The 19,872-nt window shown below is 36.1% G+C and overlaps 1 protein-coding gene across 7 annotated transcripts in view; it reads left to right on the top strand.

Moving 5' to 3' along the window:
- Positions 1–19,872, top strand: part of Arb2a (ARB2 cotranscriptional regulator A) — a 464,203-nt gene that overhangs the window by 201,940 nt on the left and 242,391 nt on the right. For all 7 annotated transcript variants that reach the window (XM_059276570.1, XM_059276574.1, XM_059276573.1 and 4 more), the window contains one exon: positions 7,031–7,249. In XM_059276570.1, coding sequence (XP_059132553.1) covers positions 7,031–7,249 — 219 coding nt within the window. The remainder of the gene's footprint in view (positions 1–7,030; positions 7,250–19,872) is intronic.

Below are 19,872 nucleotides of genomic sequence, written 5' to 3'. Positions count from 1 at the left end.
AATGATGCTACTTATACAACATGCAAATGCACACATCTCAAAGATCACATTTTCTTTGTTAAGGAGTACGTTTACATACTATTACAACAATTACAAACATAGCTTATCATTTAGGGCTAATCATCCCTTAAAATATAGTTAGGTAGGGACATTTTAATATTACAGTTTCTTCTTACCTCCTTCTCTTTCTTGAAAAATAAGGGAGTTTCTTAAAGGCTCTTCAGAGATTTGTACTTGATTCTTGATTGAATTTTGGTACTGAATGGAAAGATCTTGAAATGGAAAGGGAGTCTTTAGTATAGTATATAGGTGTACTCTTACATATACCAAACACAGTGTATCACTAGATAGTAGCTGCTTATTAAATATTTGTTGAATGAAATCAGTATTTAATATATTACTAACTCAATACATACATGAATTTTTTATGACAGTCTCATCTTTTCAAGTGGGATGTAGGCAAGAAAAGTGCAATATATTCCTGAGCAATAAAATTATCTCAAACGTGATACTTTAATTGGAAGGGAAAGGAGAAAATAGTATATTTTAAGATAGAGTAACTTGTATACACTAGTCCTTAAGCAGGTTTTATCGTCATCTTAAGCGTGTCTTTATGCAGTGTTTGGCTGAGTCAAAGGATAATATTTGAAAGACTATGTGCCACAAGAAATGCATGATAGCTAATGCTTATCTGTGTTATAATGTATTTTAATAGGAAGCTTGGAGAGTATTAGTCTAAAATATAACAGCATAACTAATATGCAGAAGATTAAAGCTTATAAATCTGAAGATCTAACTCTGCTTTGGATCATTTAATAAAGATGTGTCTGTAGGGTTCCTGAGATCTCTTTAGGGACTTGGATCTGTCATCCATCGGTCACCAGTTAGAACTCATTCTTGCTTTCATTCAGTGTGTTAGAGGGTGGGTGTCTGTTTGTTTTGTTTATAGGCAGCAAAGCATCAGAAAATTCCCATAAAGCTGGAGCATTAAATCTTATTTCTGTCCTTGATAATGAATGGTAATTTTATTTATTTTGTGGTGACAGTGGATTCCTGGAATACTTCCATAGATCAATTATTGCCAAGTATAAGAAATATCTATGAAGTCCAAGCATCCTAGTATCCTAAAACCTTCAGGGAAAAGTTAGAAACAGAGCAGGTGATATTATGGGTAAGAGCATAGTGAGTTTTTAAAATAGCACTTGGATGACCTGAGATGTCAGAACTGGAGACAAGGGTGTGTGTTTGTCAATATAGCCTTCATGTTTTACAGACTCCTAAGGGAACAAGGGAAGATACAATTTCACCTTTTCTGTGCCAAAACATTTTAATTATATCTCCTTCCAAGTACAGCGGTTCAGTAACCAAGGAGCTGACATTGATGCATGTGTTGATAAAGCTGCAAACATTCAAAATGAGATTAACAAAGATTTTGAGCAAAGGGTGACAGCTAATTTTGCACAGTGTTCTGCATCTAATTCAGAGCACTGTAATAATAGAATATTTTATAACTGTTTTGTTATTCAAAATGACTTTTATGACGCATGTATGTTTGTGGATATCTTTGTATTGTGCTGAAGGAATTATCTGTCCTGTGGCTTAAAACTATTTGAATTTGTTATGACCTTGAAATAATATTAAAGGGAAGAAAAGCTTCTCATTGTGACTTTTTTTTTCTTTTTGAAAATCATACTTCATCTTTGGAACTCTTGATTTACCCTAATTAATCTTGAACATACAAGCTAGAAAAGAGATAGTGAGTGCAAATACATTTCTGTGATAATCCTTAGTATGCATTAATAAAATGAGCAAGAAAAGTTATATTCAGCTAGTAAGTTGATGAAACTCCAGTGCTTTGTGTTCTTGGGCTCTTTTTAGCACATCTCTGTATTTCTTTTTCATTCTCCATTTGAAGCTAATTGACAGTCTTCTTTCATTTCTACAATTTCTCTCTTTTCTTCTCCTCTCACTTCTCCATCTGCTTTCACTTTTGTTTGCTTGGCCGTCTCTCATCCCAACTTGATAATGAGGAATGCAGTGTGACCCTGACCTCTATCAGCCCATGCGTGACCTTCTGACTCTACCATATAACCTTTGACCTTCTCTTTGACAGCTTGATTAATTACCCTGTGTTATGATTTATGAGTAAGTGCTATGTAAAAATAATAGACAACAGGTGGTCCTCTGAAAACTTTTTGTGGCATGTTTTCTTTCACTGACTAACTTGATGATCTATTTGAAGTAGGAGACTTATCTAGGATAATCTATGTTGGTCCATATTACAGTTATTTTATATCATGCATACAGCATGAAAATTCGTGAAACTGCCAATTGAAAAATAATCCTGATGAATATTTTATAAAATATTTGGAGGGTGCACCTTAATGCATCTTGAGAAGCACAAAAGGGAGTCAGGTGACATTTCAGGCATTTCAGTGCCAGGTCACGTCTTGAGAAAATTGCAGAAATAATAGAGGGGACATTTTCCAAGCAGAGCTGCAGCTCCAATGCTGTGTTTACTTTAACGCTTCACTAGTGACTTCTGATTGGCTGTCATGACCTCATCTCATTGTCTCACCTAAGTTGTTGCAACAGTGACATGCATATCGTTCTTGGGAAGACGAGAATAAGCATAGCATAGCTCTTTCAGAAGAGATGAATGGACAGCTGTTTGTCCATTTTGACTGTGGGTAGTTATGGATAACACACTTGGAGTTTCATTTGCCTTGAGGTTGAACACCTGTCTTCTTTCAAGCGAAGCAGGTAGAATGCTGAACTTGAAGAATATGATTGATTTATCTATGTAAAATGATCTCCTACAGAGCTTTGCCTGGAGACTGAAATGGATAGTTCCATGGGTCAAAAGATTCTAGTGTGACCCTTGACCTCTCTGGTCATATGTGGCTTCAAGTATTGGCAAGTTAATGTGCAGAGCTGAGTACTTCCAGTTGATTTTTTTTTTATTTAGCCACTCACAAGAGATTTTAAAAGCTGTAGAATTTGCCCCTATTTTCCATTCTCTTTATAATTGGTAATTAATACACAAACTTTGATAAATCTTTATAGTTTTTATAGTTTCATTTGGGATGAAAAGCAGTTTTTTTAACAGCTGTTTTTAGGTTTCTGTCAACACATTCTTGATAAGTAAATTTCTGTGCTAACTTAATATCTCTAGCAAAGTTTCCTGTGTATCCTTTGTGTTGGACATCACCTATCTGTTTCATCCTATGCCATTGTTTGCTGATGGAATGATAAATTATTATTTATTAGTAAATGCATTTTAGTCTTCACAGTAAGAGGTCCTGGGATCCTGTGTTTTTTATGTTAATCACAGCAAATAGTTGTGTTTAAAAAAAATGCCATGTTTTAGCACTAAACCTTTGTGAATCTCAGGTTAAGATCCTGTAATTTAGAATTTATAAATACAGACCTGTAAATGAAACCACAGTTATACTTCCATATGCATAGAAATGGAGTCTTCAGAATTAAACTTGTATTTGTATTCCTTTTAATCAAACTTGTATTCCTTTTAAACTTGTATTTGTCTACTTGAATATCTTTTTGATCTATATTGCAAGTCAAACCTAAGAGTGAGTTAACGACTTTTGTGTGCATATTGAAAGAGATTTAGTAAATCATTGTAAAAGATGTTCTAAGCCTTATGGAGTTGCATTTTTAGATAACCAGTTTAATAATTTTATCTTGTTAAAAGTAACAGAAGAGCTTTCCATGTGTTTTTGGAATGCTGCAACTTCACATCCTATGGGACTTTCACATACTAAAAGAAAGGTTCAATGTAGCATTCAGGATTCTAGGCCCATGTTATAAGGATCCCTTGTTAAAGGGAGCAGTACATAGTTCTTTATAATATACTTAATGTCTGATTTTATTTTGTAGTTTTGTAAAACTTTACATTTAATAAAGATCACATTAGCAATCTTTTTTACTTAGCTTACTGTATATTATTGAATTATTGAGAATTGAATTATTTTTAAGTCAGTATATGTTCTAGTTGTTGAAGTTTAAGTTCTAAAAAAAATGTTGATGTTTTGTCTCTGCTTTGTCTCACTTTATTTTCTTTGACACCTTGGCTGCTATATATTAGTGTTGCCATTATCAAAGTCTTTGAATCTTATATAAAAGTATTCTTGACATTGTATATAAGAGAGAAAGGAAAGAACAGGTGAAGTTTGGGTATATGTCTGTGGTTAGAATGTAAGTAAGATAATGCAAATACCCATGCTGGCTTTATTCTACTTTTTATAAACTTGTTAAAACTGACCTTTGTACCTGAACATTGTACCAGTTTATTATGAAAATCATAATTCAAAATGCTAGTATTTTCATGATCAGAATTGTAATTAAATTTGCAACTCTGACTTTTGAAGGAAATATTTATGATTATTAGTGATCACTATTATTTTAATTAAAATGACAATTTGAAATATCTAAAGGACAAAATATTCTTTAAATAATTTGGGTAATTAAAGACAATAATTTAACTGTTTCAGAATTTATTATTGACGTTTAAATTTTTAAAATTCTTTAATTGATTTACATTTTGATTTTAAAATGGTATCACTTTTCTTCTGTTGATGCCTCAGTGAAAAATTATCATTGTACCTTTAGAAAATTGAATAAATGAGTCATGTAATTCTCAGTTACATAATCAATAACTTTGACAAATACTACTTCTTTGATGAATTATGGATGTATATAGTTTATGTTTATTTAGATGGGACATCTCACATTTCAGAATCCATTTAAAATCAACTAGGTTCAAGGGTTTTTTTTTTTTCAGTCTGACTTCTAAAAATGAGGTCAATATGTTCATAGGGTCTGATGATATGGAGATGCCCAGAGGGGTCTGATGGTGTCGAGATAATATCTAGGTGATTAAGTTATATATCAGTTTGGTAATTCTGGTGATTGTTAGATTTGCTCAGAGTTGTCCTCATTGCAAATCCTTGTTATATTATTATATTAATTATCATATGAGCATCATCTAATATAATCAATAATTAAAGTGTCAGTTTGTTGCCTAAGTTTGAATATTCCTATCATTATTAAATTGTGGTAACCAATGCTTTTGCACTTCTTATGAAATTTAAGATTCTATTTCGGCTTTTTAACTTGTGTATGAGTATGAAAAGCTCTGTGTGTGTGTGTGTGTGTGTGTGTGTGTGTGTGTGTGTGTGTGTGTGTTTGTCAGAAAAGGCAGGGAAGAAATGACAGGAGACCACTTACTCCCAGTACAGATCTAGTGGGGATGCAGTTTTCTTTTTGGCCTGTGGTGACCTTTAGAGACAGTGTACTGAATGTCTGCATTTCACCATGGTTAGCAGAGTGTAACCGTGCTCTTTAATTTACTTTGGTGGGAGGAGAAGGTATAGGTAAAATTTGAGACGGGCGTGAACAGTTGTAAAAGACACAAGGAAGAGGGTTAGGAACTTCCTTCAAATGTGATTTTAATAATTAGTCAAGTGTGTCCAACTGTAGAAAATCACCAAGTGACAATCTGTCTACCTGACAGAGATCACAATGAATTACAAGACGTTTGAATAGCTATACAGATTAGAATAAAGCGGGCCCAAATAAAATGTCTTTTGTTGGTAAAACTTTGACTCAACAACTAACAAACTTAAAAAAGAAAGTATGCAACATCTCTTTTGCCGTGAAGTAAAATGTTTAAATTCTTAAAACTACTTTCTAAGTGGTTCATAAGTGGCATTTATGTAAAAGTTTTATTGAAGGATCTGTTGAATAGTGTGGTATTTTGTTCATCATGTTGGCATATATTATTAGACAGTTTCCACGTGTATAAAAGGATTATATCTTAATTAATAGTCCTATCACAAAACCAGAACTTCAGTGATCTTGTAATTTCCAAACCAGCAATGGTTTTAATCAACAATGTCCTCTGACGAGCCATAAAAGTGAAAGAATTCCAATGGTACTTGCAACTAGTTCATGAGACAAAACAAAAAACAAAAAAATCACAACCCCAGTGGAGCATATCTCAAAGAACGAACTTGGGGCTATGTCAAGATTATACTGTCAGTATTTTTAAATATATCTTCTTATGTTTGGTTTTGTTTCTAAAAGCAGTTGAAATCTGAAATTCATGTACAAATTTCTATGGCTATAGTTTGAAACATTACATTTGTTTTAGTAAGGATGGAGAATTTACAAACTTTATTTTCTGTGCTCCTGATATTTTTGTTTCTAGGTATGACCTTGAAAGGTCTTTTTTACAAGATCATAATTAGGACATTCATAATACAGAATTGAATAGAAAAGACACATAAATTGCTTAAATGTTTTCCATTCTTCAAACTTGGTACTGGTTGCTGTACTTCTAATGTTTAGATTAATTCATCAGTTCAGCCTAAATGTCTGATGATTCTAATACCTGCAGAAATGTTTGCCTTGTAGAAGTGAGAAGTCAGGAAAATATATGTTTGAAATCTAAAGCCCTTATAGCTCAAAAGTTGTGATGTTAAACTTTGGAAATTTCAGTCTCCAGGCACTCATTCTTAAATAAGATAGCCTATTACTGTGACCTGAGACATAAAACAAATTTCAAGATTAAACAGTGTTTCCACTCATCATCCTGTTGGTTTATTTTGCTCTGTGATTTCTTAGTCTTTCCATATGGAAAGACAGTAAGGTTCAAGGTACACAGGTGATATACTTTTCTAAAAACACATATTTGTGGTTTGAGTGTATTCCCCTGTTTGGTAATTTATTTTAATCACACTGGGAATAGATTGTATTTTTCATTTAAAATTCATCCTTTTACTCTGTTTTTATCCTTATAGATAATCTGTGCTTATTTGTCCATATAATAAAGGCAAACAATTTTAAACTTTATTTTACAAATTTAACATAATTTTTGCTAAAAGAATATTTAGTAACTTGAAACTATATTAAATTACCTTGCCTAGGATGTTAGGAACTTCTTTCTTCATGGATTGAAATAAATTCTGATATCAGTTTGTACCACTTTTTTTTTTCAATTTCAAAACAGGAAGGGTATGGAGTCATAGTCCTGAATCCAAATGAAAACTATATTGAAGTGGAAAAGCCAAAAATGCACAAACAGTGGTCTTCTGATGGCACGGATGAGCCAGCAGAGAAGCGGGAAAGGAGAGATAAAGTCTCAAAAGAAACAAAGAAGCGCCGTGATTTCTATGAGAAGTACCGTAACCCCCAAAAGGAGAAAGAAATGATGCAGTTGTTTATCAGGGTGAGAAAGTGCACTACTTCGCTTCACTGCCTTTTTGCTTTTCGTAGTATTTCATTTCATATCAATCATTTTATTGTCTTAAAATTTATTGATTCTTTAGTTTTTAGTGAACATTTATTTTCCATGGTTATTGTCTGCTTGGATGGTTTTTTTCCCCCTTTTTAATTAAAGTTACAAGACCTATCACTGTTATTTTCATGCAACATTTTATAGAGTTGCTAGACAAATGCTGTTGTCTTTTATGTCATTTGCTGTTTCAAGGAGCAGTTTCTAGTTTTAATATAATACAGGCAAAAGGAAGAAAACTCTTTAATGCAATTCTCCAGCATATTACTACTTCAATGTCTTATGAGAATAAATATAACATAACAATTCTAAAACAAGATGTAAAACTATATTCATCTGGGGTGGCAGGTTTCACCAGATGATGTTTGTGAACAACTATCCATCCATAGTGTCTAAGTCCCTTCAGAGGGAAAGTAACTAATATTTCAGTAAATCTTTCAGCTTGAACCGTCCAGGGGCAGTGCAGTAAGGGGGTCACTGGTGTTTCCTCTTGTCACACCCATGAGTCTTTGCACAGCGTCATGGGATCCCTGCAGTGGTGCCACCCAAGGGCACAGAGTTCTGTAGTAACACACAAGAACATTTTTGTGCTTTGACATATTCTTTGATGACACGAGTGTGTGCCATTTTTAAGGGTGTGTATTTTGTTTGCTAGAATTTAACAGTAAAGCATTAAAGAAAATGCTGCTCAAGAGGGAAGATAGGAAGTTGATACGTTCTTTAAAGTTGAACAATTCAGTACACTTAAACTTACAATTTAATGTTCTATGTTTATAGAGAAGATTGAGGAAAAAACAAGAGTCACTGTGTATCCCAGATTGACCTGGGACTTCTATGTGATCCAGGCTTCACGTAAACTTGTGTGATGTTCTCGTCTTTCCCTGCTGGCATTTCTGTGTGAGCCACCAGACCTGGCTGGAACCTGTGGGGCAGTAGTAACATTTTAGAATATTCGACTTGACCCATGTTCACATTTATCCTTAAAAGATTAGTAATTAAATATTTCATACCATCTTTGAGGTAATATTCATTGATTACTGGTTTCGTTTTCCTTTATCTTCATTTATGACATGGCAAAGTTTTTCTTGTTTTAGAAATTGAGCATTAACAGCAGTCTTTTGTTGGAGTATTGTGTTAATTTTCAAGACTCTGAAATCTGTATCCTAACCAGGAATACACAGAATATTTAATACTGTGAGTCAGAATAGTTAGGGAGATTAAAATATTTCAACTTTTGCAAATCATCTCACTATTTAATAATTATTAAATTTAAAGTCTCTTAAGTATTCTGTTTGTCCTATTGTAGATATATGAAATCTTTGTCCAACTACACCAAAGTTTTCATACTGGCTTTTTAGTCCATCTGGTGTCCTTAAATTTTTGCCATATCATCCAGTGTGTAAATATCATTTGTGATTAAAGTGCTTCTCATATCCAGATTCCAAAAATGACTTTTGTAAGGCTTTTTGAATACACAGGTCATAAATAGTCTTCATGTGTGTATGTGAGATGTAAGCAGCACGGTGACTTGGCAATGTTGAGATGTTTATTTCTTCATTGTTGGCTTGTAATTTGTATGGATTAAGAAGTGTCTCGAGCACCCATCGTAAGAGTCACTTCTCCTTTGCCTTCCAGTCTGTCTTGGCAGCACTGCTTGGGTTTTCTCTCTGTTTTTATATGTATGTTTTCTTTATTTCCTTCATCTCTGCAGCTCTGACTATACTCTGTTGATTACTAAAACTCAGTCTCTTTTGTTTTGTTTTTTACTTTTCATTTAATTCTTTTCTAATTTTTATACTGTAGGTATTTTTACTCATTTTCCATTTTATTTACTTATTTATGAAAGAGGAGAGGATTGGCTTTTCTTTTTTGTCCCATTTGGCCCAAAAGAGGTTCCCTTTACTTATCTACATCATACAGGCTTGTATGTGGCTCTTTGAGTTAATATCATATTTTCTTAACACTGTTTTTCTTAAAATCACCTAGGATTGTGCATAATAGCATGTATATGCTGAAACACTTCAACATACTTCTGAATGATAAGACTTTGCTCTAAATGGGAAAAAGATTGTCTCATTTATTCTAAGATAAAAAGTGATCTACCCAAGAAATTATTTTTTCCTTCTACATGTCTCCAAATATTACCAGAGCATGGTATATAAGGAGGAGAATTAACTATTATTTATACTCTTCTTAATCATTCTTGTTTAGAATTTCTCATCTGTTCTTTGAGAGGTTTATATAATATGTTTTGGTCATATTCTCCACCCCCAAACTCTTCCTACATCTACCCATCCTACTTTGTGTCCTTTAAAAGAAAAATAACCCATTTGGACCAATTTATATGCTGCACAAGTATTCTTGGATGTGCCATATTCCACAGGAGTATGGTTAACTAACCAGGGACTGCACTCTTAGACAAAACTGTGTCTCCTTTCCAACAGCTAACAATTGCCAATAACGTCAGATTAGGAGTAGGATTTAATGTGTAAATCCCATTAATGTGATGAGATTTGGTCTGTTTTGGGTAGGGCCCATTACCTGTCCAACCACAGATTCTTGAACCAATAATGGTGCCAAGTATGGGTTTCATCCTCTGGAGCAAGTCTTACATCCAGTCAGAAATTGGTTGGTTACAGTTAAGTGAACTGATGCACAGGTTACAGTCCAGAATCACATAGCTAGGAACTGGTAGAAATATATGTTCAAATCATGTAATTAGTATGGACTTTTGTCCCTATACATCTTTACCACGTTGTCCTTCCCAGAGAAAACAAATTATGGAGCTGAAATAAGAAAATTAAGTATATGTGGTAAAAATACGATATGGTATAGTCATATCTGATGGTTATAAATATTGAATTTTTCAAAAAATATTAGGTTTATTTTTAAATTTTATGTGTGTGCATGTTTTGCCTGAATGTGTGTATATGTTCCATGTATGTGTATTGCCCCCAGATATCAGAAGAGGGCATTGGAGCTTCTGGAACTGGAGTTACAGATGATTTGAGCCACCATGTGAATGCTTGGAACTGAACCCAAGTCCTCTTCATCAACAGCAAGTGCTCTTAACATTTGAGCAGTTTCTTTACTCTGTGTGTGTGTGTGTGTGTGTGTGTGTGTGTGTGTGTGTGTGTGTGTGTTGTATGAATGTGGGTCCACACATACACACATACCACATCCTGAATGTTGAGGTTAGAGGACAACTTTGGAGAGAAGTTCTCTTCTACGAAGTGAGTCTTGGGTGTTAAACTTGGGTCATCAGGCTTGGCAGCAAGCTCCTTTACCCACTGGGCCACCTCACCAGTCTTAATCAAAGATTTCTGACCAGCTGTAAAGAATAGAGACAAATGTGTTCTTGCTTAGTAGGATAACCAATATTGATTCAGATTTATTGATAAGGAGACTGTGATCAGGATAACATAAACTCTAGGGGGGGGGGGAAACTTAGTGTACTTTCGCTCAGCACAGTGTCCTCTGAGCCTAAAGGAGATCAATCATAATATACATTTGTAGACTAGAGTCGTCTCAATAAAGTTTTAATAAGATGATAGAGCCATTCATTAAAATCCCAAAGTACAGTTATTTGTTTTAAGTAAATCCTACACTGTTAACGTATATGGCTTGATTTTTTTTCTGTGTAGTTGCATTTTAACTAAAACAAACAAACAAAAAACTATATTACTGGTATCCTATCCAGTCCAGCACCCACGATAAGATTCCAAAAAGTAAGTAATATTTCATTAATTAATATAATTAGTGTAAGATTTATTGTTGATGGATTTATACTTTCTTACTTGAATGTATAAAAGAGTATCCTGTTTTCTTTTTTTTAGCCATTTTGTCAGTACTAAAATTATGGATGGAAGTGGAAATATTTTGTCCTTAGCCACAGTTATTTCCATTTCACACATCTGCTCACATTTACTCTAATGGTGTTTGCTTTACACATTTGCTCTACTGTGTATACACTTGGTACTTTGTCAAATCTGTAACTTTGTTTCCTTTCTTTTCCCTTAATCTGGATTCTACCCAGATGAAACATTGCCTCCTTGCCACTATAGCAATAGCTGGTGCTTACCAAAACCTCTGAAAACAATAACAAGTAGTTAGCCTCTGCACACTTTATCATCTGCTATTTTAAGGTAGCATTTGCATTTTTGTTTCATAATTTTGTTGTTAATATGTTTACATTTTATTTCTTTACATAGGTCTCCTATAATCCTCTAAATTTCTGAGTATACCTCCTACCTTTTCCCATTGTGTTTCAATCCTTAACAATAAGCACATAGAGGCACTTTTTTTCAGTAGTGCAAAGTAAGTTATAGGAGAATCAGGAAACACTAAACACTAACAGAAATACTCAATCCACTTATTACTAGTTGATCCCTGAAAAGAAAGCAAACCAAGAAGACTAGATCTTGGTGTAGACATAACTAGATAAACTTGACTTCAACATAGAAGTGAAGATTATTAGATATCAAATGAGCTTTTTATAACAGGATTAAGATCTGTTCATAGAACTTACAGAATAAAGGTAGAATACAGGTAGATAGACTAGATGTTGAATGTCTAACATCGTGTTGTGACTACTTGGACATCTCTCATCTAAGGTGAGATGAAGGGGTGGTCTTGCTGATGGCACATGAAGGAGGTTTAGAAAGCATGAGAAATTAACAATCTACTGAATTTGGAGATAAGGAGGGAAGTTACATAGCCATCAAAGAAGAAGTCCAAATGTCAAGAAGACTATTGGTGAAATTATTTAGGCCACTCTACATAGTTAAAAGGGAGGTATATTTTCTGGGGTAACTTACAAATGAAGGGATAGTTTACGGGGTCTGGAAAAGGTATGGCGCAGTCCGGCGGTGTTCTCTGGAGAACTCTGCTCAGTCTACCTCCAGCGTCCAGGGTCCAGGAACCAAGAGAGCCAGTGCATCCGGATCCCAGGTCTTCAGGGTCCTCTCTTGGCCCCGCCTTGTAGGCGTGACAGTTACCGAAGCCTCCATGGGGGTTGGAACTTCCAGATCAAAGCTGGAATGGCTACCCACTACAGAAGACATTATAGACTCTTGTCAGAACCTGGCCTTGCACATTGAAGATACTCACATATGTATGGATTGACCGTTTGTTGACATCCGCCTAAAATCTTATTTCTTAACACTCAGAATCTTTGGTGTGGGATAGTTTTCTGACTGATTTTTAAAGCCTTTATTTGAATTTCTTTCTGCTACTTTTTTTTTAATTTGAATTTTTTGCAATTGTTAAGAAACAGCCAACTCTGAAAAAATTGAGACTTTAAAATGTACTTTTGATATGGTGGGTTGGGTGTGTTGACAGTGCTGGTGCAGGCTGACAAATGTCTTCTGTCATCCTCACTGCTGTCACTGTAGCCATTTCAATGTAGAATCTCCACAATAAAGTTAGGTTGTATAAATCAGAAACAGCTATTCCAGTTTAGCCCTTGGAACTACCTTATTTTCCCCATACAGATTGAGTCTTTCTTATTCAAAATGCTTGGGAACATCCAATCCAGATTTTGGAGTTTTCCCAAGTTTGGAACTTTTTGTATAGACTCATGATCTAAAGTGCAGTAAGATCCAAATATTTTTGAATAGTGACCAGCTTGCATACTCAAGTATTTGCATTTTCTTCTTCCCTGGCTTCTAGTAAATAGTCAATCTCTTTTCAAGTTGATGCAATATCTAATATGCACAGACTAACTTAAAATAGCATGGATGCCTGAAACTGTAGGCTTAGTCAAGCCTGTTTTACTTGCTGAATGTTTGTAAGTAGGTGTGACTACATAGTGGATTATGTGGTACCTTTCTAATGCATGAGGGGCAGAGTAAGAGATCAAAGGACTAACTCTTTCATGTAGCAACTTTCCTTAACTATCAAATAATATACTTGCTATAATATATTATGGCTTCTTAAGGGGATTGATTTGGTCTAGGCAATAAACATTGTCAGACATGCCTGGCAGGAAAACCTGCTTAATATGTTTTGTAATAAGATGGAATTTTTTGTTCTTAAAAACATCTGCCAACTCAATTCAAGAGTGAAGACAGAAAATGTCATCAATTTAGTGGTAATTCTATAAATTTAGTTTCTCTCTGAGCAACACATATCAAGACATACAAAATTCCCAGTTTTAACCACCACTGGTTATAGTACTTTGTAAAACGATGAAACAAAAACATTTTATTTTTATATGATGTGTTAATTAATTCATTATGAATTTTAATATTTCAGCTGATAAAATTTAACAAGCATCTTGCCAACAGATCATTTTTTAAAGCATCTGTTTTTTAATGTGTTGGGTTGAGAACTGAGTCAAATAGCTAAATATGTACATATTCATTTAAAAAAACATATTTCCACCCCCATAACTACGGACACACTATTTTACTCCTTGGACCACCAATGACTGCTGCTCTTCACACTGGAGCTAGTATCCTTAGAAATGAGCACTACATCTTTAGCATTCTTTAACCCAAAAACCTTTAGGAAGATAGCTGGATAAAGAAAAAAATACTTTGGCTGGTAGCTCTAATAATCAGTATAAAATTGTTTAAATATGTGTGCATGCATGTACACCCACACACACAACATGCTTGGTCTGTATAATGTTACTTGTATTTATATGTTTTCAGGGATGACCTTTTGGTCTTGGATAACCAACTTATGTATATGTAACAAAAGTTAATGAAAAAAGAGGCCATGAATTTGAAAGAGAGTAAGTGGGGATACATGGGAGGGTTTGGAGGAAGGGACAAATGATGTACTTATGATATTCAAAGAAATAATTCCAAATGGTTTACATATTCTCACGAACATGCCTAAACTTAATTTTATTCTTGAGAATTTTGTTCATTTCAGTGAACTATCATTTGATGCCATTCGCCATACATGCCATTTCTCCCCTCCAACACTCTCTGCTCCCTTCCCAACTTCATGTTTGGTTGTTTTTTGGTTTTTTTTTTCTGAAAATGCACTAATCCATAATCAATTGATTCTCCATCCTTCAGGAGCTGTATGTGCCAGTAGCTCCTCAGTAGAGTGAAGGCTGGAGAGCACCTTCCTCTCTGTGCTGGAGTTTAGATGGCTTGGTTTTGTGTGGGGGTTATGCAGTAGCCACAGCTGCCATGGGTTCCATGTCACGTCTGTTTCCAGCATTCCTCATCCTCCAGTTCTTCCATTATTCTTCCAGGGGTGTTGATAGTGGGGACCCAGTTAGGGTTGAATAGGAGTCTTGAGTTCTCAGCACTTTGACCAGCTATGAGTCTCTGCTTCTACTGCTGCCATGTACAAAAAAAAGTCACTCTGACCATAGTTGAGATCAGTCCAGGTCTATGGGGATAAGCATACATATTTATAAGGCAATTTGATAGCATTACCATTGGGACAATAATACTAGAGAGGAAGTTACCCAGTTGGTTTACAACTGATTTCTCTGTCCTGTAGCCAAATATGTGTTTTCCTCCACAATCGTCTCACCATGCAGTTGTTGTGGAAGCAAGTGCGGTGGCAATGGCTTGTGTGTATGAGACCCTGTACTTCTTTGACCCGAGGAAGGAATCCCATGCTGTGCACTGCAGGTTTAACCCGTGTCTGTGAGGAGTAGCATTGTCCATCCATGCAAAGCAATTTTGCTCCTGTGCTTTGTTTATTTCAGTTATATTTTGAAATTAGCTTTCATGCACTTTTTCATAATACTTGGTTTTAGTTAACCCATCTACTACCCATTCCTCTCCCTCTTCCCCCACCCTATCCCTAGTTAGTTCTTTAATACCCACTATTTACCTATCTTCTTTCATATTAAATGGTTCTTCTATCCTTCCAGTCAAAATTTTTCATTGTATTGTGAGACAGTAGGCTTCCATACGGCTTCTTAATTCTTCTTTAGAGTTATCCTCTGTAGCCCCCTAACATCTCCATACGTCTGTGCCCCTCCCCACATTAGATTTTCTACCCCCAGTATTCTACCTCCTACTCTCATTTCACCTACAGTCTATTATCCCCCTCCCCACCCCCTTGCTTAATCTGCTGACTTCCCAAAAGCCCCTTTGTGGTTTCCTGGCTTCCAATTGTGCTCCAAGTTAAGACAGAAAACAAAACAAAAATGTGAAGCTGGGACCCCTGTGTGAGAACTCTGTGCCCGAATTACTTCACAGTTTAGTTTTTTCCGTGTCATCTGTTTACCTGTAATCTTCATGATTTCATGTTTTTCACAGCAGAGTAATATTCCGTTGTGTATCTGTACCACATGTTTTGTCTCTTCATTTATAATATGTATCCAGGTTCTAGCTAATGTGGGTAGAGCAGACATGAACATAGCTACCCAAGTGTATCTGCAGTAGAATATGCAATTCTTCTGCCCAGAAGAGTACAGGTGGGTCCTGTGGCCATTCTATTTCGAGGGTTTTATGTTAGTTTATTGAGAAAGCTTGGGACTCCTTTACAAAGCAATCTGTACTTGTCTGCACTGGTTTACCAACAGTGTATAAGAGTTTCCTTCCCTCACATCCAGGCCAGCTTTTATTGACAGCTGTATTCCCAATAATGGTCATTCTGATGTTTGGCCACCCTTTGGGTGTCAAGATACATTTCATTTATCAGAACAACACAATCAAGAAACAAAAGAAAAATCTTACAATGCATTACATTTTTTATGATTTTGCATTGGAGAGCATTCATAGCTATTCCATTGAACATATGACTTTCTGGCTGAATGTTAGACACACCTACAAGGTTTTCTATGGTTTTACAAATCAACTTAAAACCTGTGTCATTGAAGTCACAATGGGATAACTGTTTCTTATTTTCAGTGTCTGATAAGATACATGGACATGAGATTAGCAGTATGGAGTCTGATCAGCCTGAATTGAATTACATCTGACTTGAGTTGATTTCCCCACACCTCAATTTTGTGTCTGAAAACTGGAATCATAAGATAAGGCAGTTTTGGACACATAGTTTGGGGGCTTTAAGACCAGTAGCTTTAGGCTACATATCTGAAAGTATGTTTGCTTTATTCTCAGTGTGAGAATCATGGGAGAAAGAGTCCACTCCTGAAGATCCAGACTGGTTCTTGTGCCTTTTTTCATTCTAGGGTATTTTCTCTGACAGGGGTGGCTTCTCTAGTTCAACTGAACACCCAACAATTCAGTTCTGGCTTATAACTTGTTAGAACTGCTCACAAAACTAAAGAAAATATTTTAGATTTACTTTTGTTGTTGTTTTTATAAACATTACAACTTGGGAATGAGAAAACGAAAGAGATGCGAGAGCAGTGTACCTGGAAGGTTTTTTGCTGAGGTTCAGTGTCTGATCTGGGAGTGCTACCTGCTAGTGCCACGTGGGTGTGTTCAGTAAGTGGAAACTTCTCTTGTCCCGCAGGTCTGGGGAGAGATTACAAGTTTCTACCTTATAATCAATTGTTCTTTCTTGGGAACAAGCCCTGTCCTGAGGGCATCAAAGAGGTCCATGCTACAACACCTTATCTGCCTAAAATCAGTGGAAAGGGAACTCTTGCTTGACAAAAGTCATTCCTGTCATTTGAAATTCCAAGGCATTTAGCATTTATGGAGCCAAGGATAAAGTACAAACATGTTTATCAAACCAGATCTTGCCAAAAATAATCCCTTGGCCTTTTATGACTTCTTTTATGACTCAAAGAACAAAAGAAAACCAAAACTTTGGTTTTACTAGTTGATATTTTCCAACTAGAAAATGTGACTTATATCTGAACTAGTGGATTTAATGTTTCCCCTGTGAGGACTTTCCTCATCATCTCCCAAACATTCCTTTTCACATGGCAGAGAGTGCCCAAGAAGGAATGCTTTCCATGGATTGGCTTGAGCAATTCTTAGAAAGAGAAACTGACTGTGGTATTTGTTTGTTTTTGTTTGTCCAGCTGGGCTGATTGGATGTTTACATTTATTGTTTAAAACAATGAAGAATGATATGATAGGAAGAAACAAACGTTGCTCTATCTCAAGTGCCATCTACCAACAGTCCACTGCTGTCATTACTTTTCTAATAACTCAAGAAGTTGTATTAAAATACAGTCATTATCCATTCATGAATGCATTACTTTCTTTATCTTACACTTTTTATTTAAAAGAGTAAGTATAATGAAGTTTGATTTCAAAGTTACTACAAAGTTGCTTTTTCATTGTTCAATCTTCTTTTCTTCTTTCTTCCTTTTTTTTATTTTAAAGTTTTTTTTTTTTTCATTTTACATACCAACTACATTTCCCCCTCCCTCCCCTCTTCCCGATCCCACCCATCCCTCTCTTTTCGGTTACTCAAAGAGGGTAAGGCCTCCCAAGGGGAGTTAACAATGTCTGGCATATCAAGTTAAGGCATGACCAAGCCCCTCCACCTTGCATCAAGGCTGAGCAAGGTATCCCTCCATGGGGAATAGGCTCCAAAAAGCCAGTTCGTGCACTAGGGATAAATCCTGGTCCCACTGCTAGTGACCCCACAAGCTGCCTGAGCCACACAACTGTCACCCACATTCAGAAGGCCTAGTTCAGTCCTATGCAGGTTCTCCAGCTGTCAGTCCAGAGTCTGTGAGCTCCCACTAGCTCAGGTCAGCTGTCTCTATGGGTTTGCCCATCATGATCTTGACCCCCTTGCTCATATAATCCCTCCTCCCTTTCTTTGACTGGATTCCAGGAGCTCAGCCCAATGCTTAGCTGTGGATCTCTGCATCTGCTTCCATCAGTTGCTAGATGAAGGTTCTATGATGACAATTAGGGTAGTCATCAATCTGATTACAGGGGAAGGCCAGTTCTGGCACCCTCTCTACTATTGCTTGGAATCTTAGCTGGGGTCATCCTTGTGGATTCCTGGGAATTTCCCGAGCACCAGGTTTCTTCCTAACCCTATAATGGCTCCCTCTATCAAGGTATCTCTTTCCTTGTTCTCCCTCTCTGTCCATCCCCCAATCTGTTCCCTCATATTCTTATCCTCCCTCCTCTCCCACCCCTTGTGCTCCCAGTTTACTCAGGGGAATTTATCTATTTCCCTTTCCTAGGGGAGATCTATGCCTGTCCCTCTTAGGGTCCTCCTTTTTACCTAACTTCTCTGGGGTTGTGGATTGTAGCCTGGTTATCCTTTGCTTTACATCTAATATCCACTTATGAGTGAGTACATACCATGTTTGTCCTTCTGAGTCAGGGTTACCTCACTCAGGAGGATATTTTCTAGTTCCATCTGTTTGCCTGCAAATTTCATGATGTCATTGTTTTTTAATGCAGAGATATACTCCATTGCGTATATGTACCACATTTTCTTTATCCATTTTTCAGTTGAGAGGTATTGTTTCCAGGTTCTGGTTATTACAAATAATGTTGTTATTAACATAGTTGAGCAAATGTCCTTATAGTATGATTGTGCACCCTTTGGGTATATGCCCAAGAGTGATATTGCTGGGTCTTGAGGTAGATTGATTCCCAATTTTCTGAGAAACCACCATATTGATTTCCAAAGTGGCTATACAAGTTTCCACTCCCACCAACAGTGGACTAGTGTTCCCCTTACTCCTCATCCTCTCCAGCATTATTCCTAATAGCCAGAACCTGGAAACAACCCAGAAGCAAACTCACCTAAGAAGAGTAGATGACAGGAAATAATCAACTGAGGGCTGGAATCAATAAAATAGTAACAAAGAGAACAATACAAAGAATCAATGAAACAAAGAGTTGGTTCTTCAAGAAAATCAACAAGATAGACAAACCCCTATCCAAACTAACCAAAAGGCAGAGAGAGAATATCAGAAATTAAAATCAGAAATGAAACAGGGTGTGATTGATTGTTGATATATTTATTGCCTGTATATATTGTATATAGTTATTATACTTATTGTATATAGTTTTTCTTATATTAGTTATACCTTTTTTATTTTAGAAAAAGGGGAAATGTGGTGATATTTTATTTGTGTACCCCAATAAAGTTTATTGAGGATCAGAGCAAAAAGCCAGCCACTGTATTAAACATAGAGGTCATGCAAATGGTAGCACACACCTTTAATCCTAGCATTCAGGAGGCAGAGATTCATTTGGATCGCTGTAAATTCAAGGCCACACTGGGAACGGAGCCGGGTATGGTGGCACATGCCTTTAAATCCCAGAAGTAGTTAACCATAGAGGTCTGGAAGTCTGTACAGACAAATAGGAAGTGATAGAGCTGGGTGGAAGAGGAAAGTGATGTAGCTGGGCGGAGAGAGGAGGTACGATGGCAGGGCACAGAAAGGATATAGGTGTGAGTATACAGGAATTAGCTCTCTCTGGAGGCTGAGGAGTTAGTGAGGTGAGGTTGGCTGTGGCTTGGCCTATTCCTCTGATCTCTCAGTTTTCACCCCAATATCTGGCTCCAGGTTTTTTATTAATAAGACCTTTTAAGATTCGTCTTACATCTGGTACCCAACGGACATAACAACAGACACTGAAGAAATCTGGAGAATCATCAGGTCATACTTCAACAACCTCTACCCAACAAAAATGGAAATTTTTCTGGATAGGTACTACTTAAATTAAATCAAGACC

This window comes from Peromyscus eremicus, chromosome 11, assembly GCF_949786415.1.
Source record: "Peromyscus eremicus chromosome 11, PerEre_H2_v1, whole genome shotgun sequence".
NCBI classification, from domain to species: domain Eukaryota; kingdom Metazoa; phylum Chordata; class Mammalia; order Rodentia; family Cricetidae; genus Peromyscus; species Peromyscus eremicus.
The sequence above is the reverse complement of the archived record's forward strand: the minus strand, read 5'-3'. Positions and strand labels throughout refer to the sequence as shown.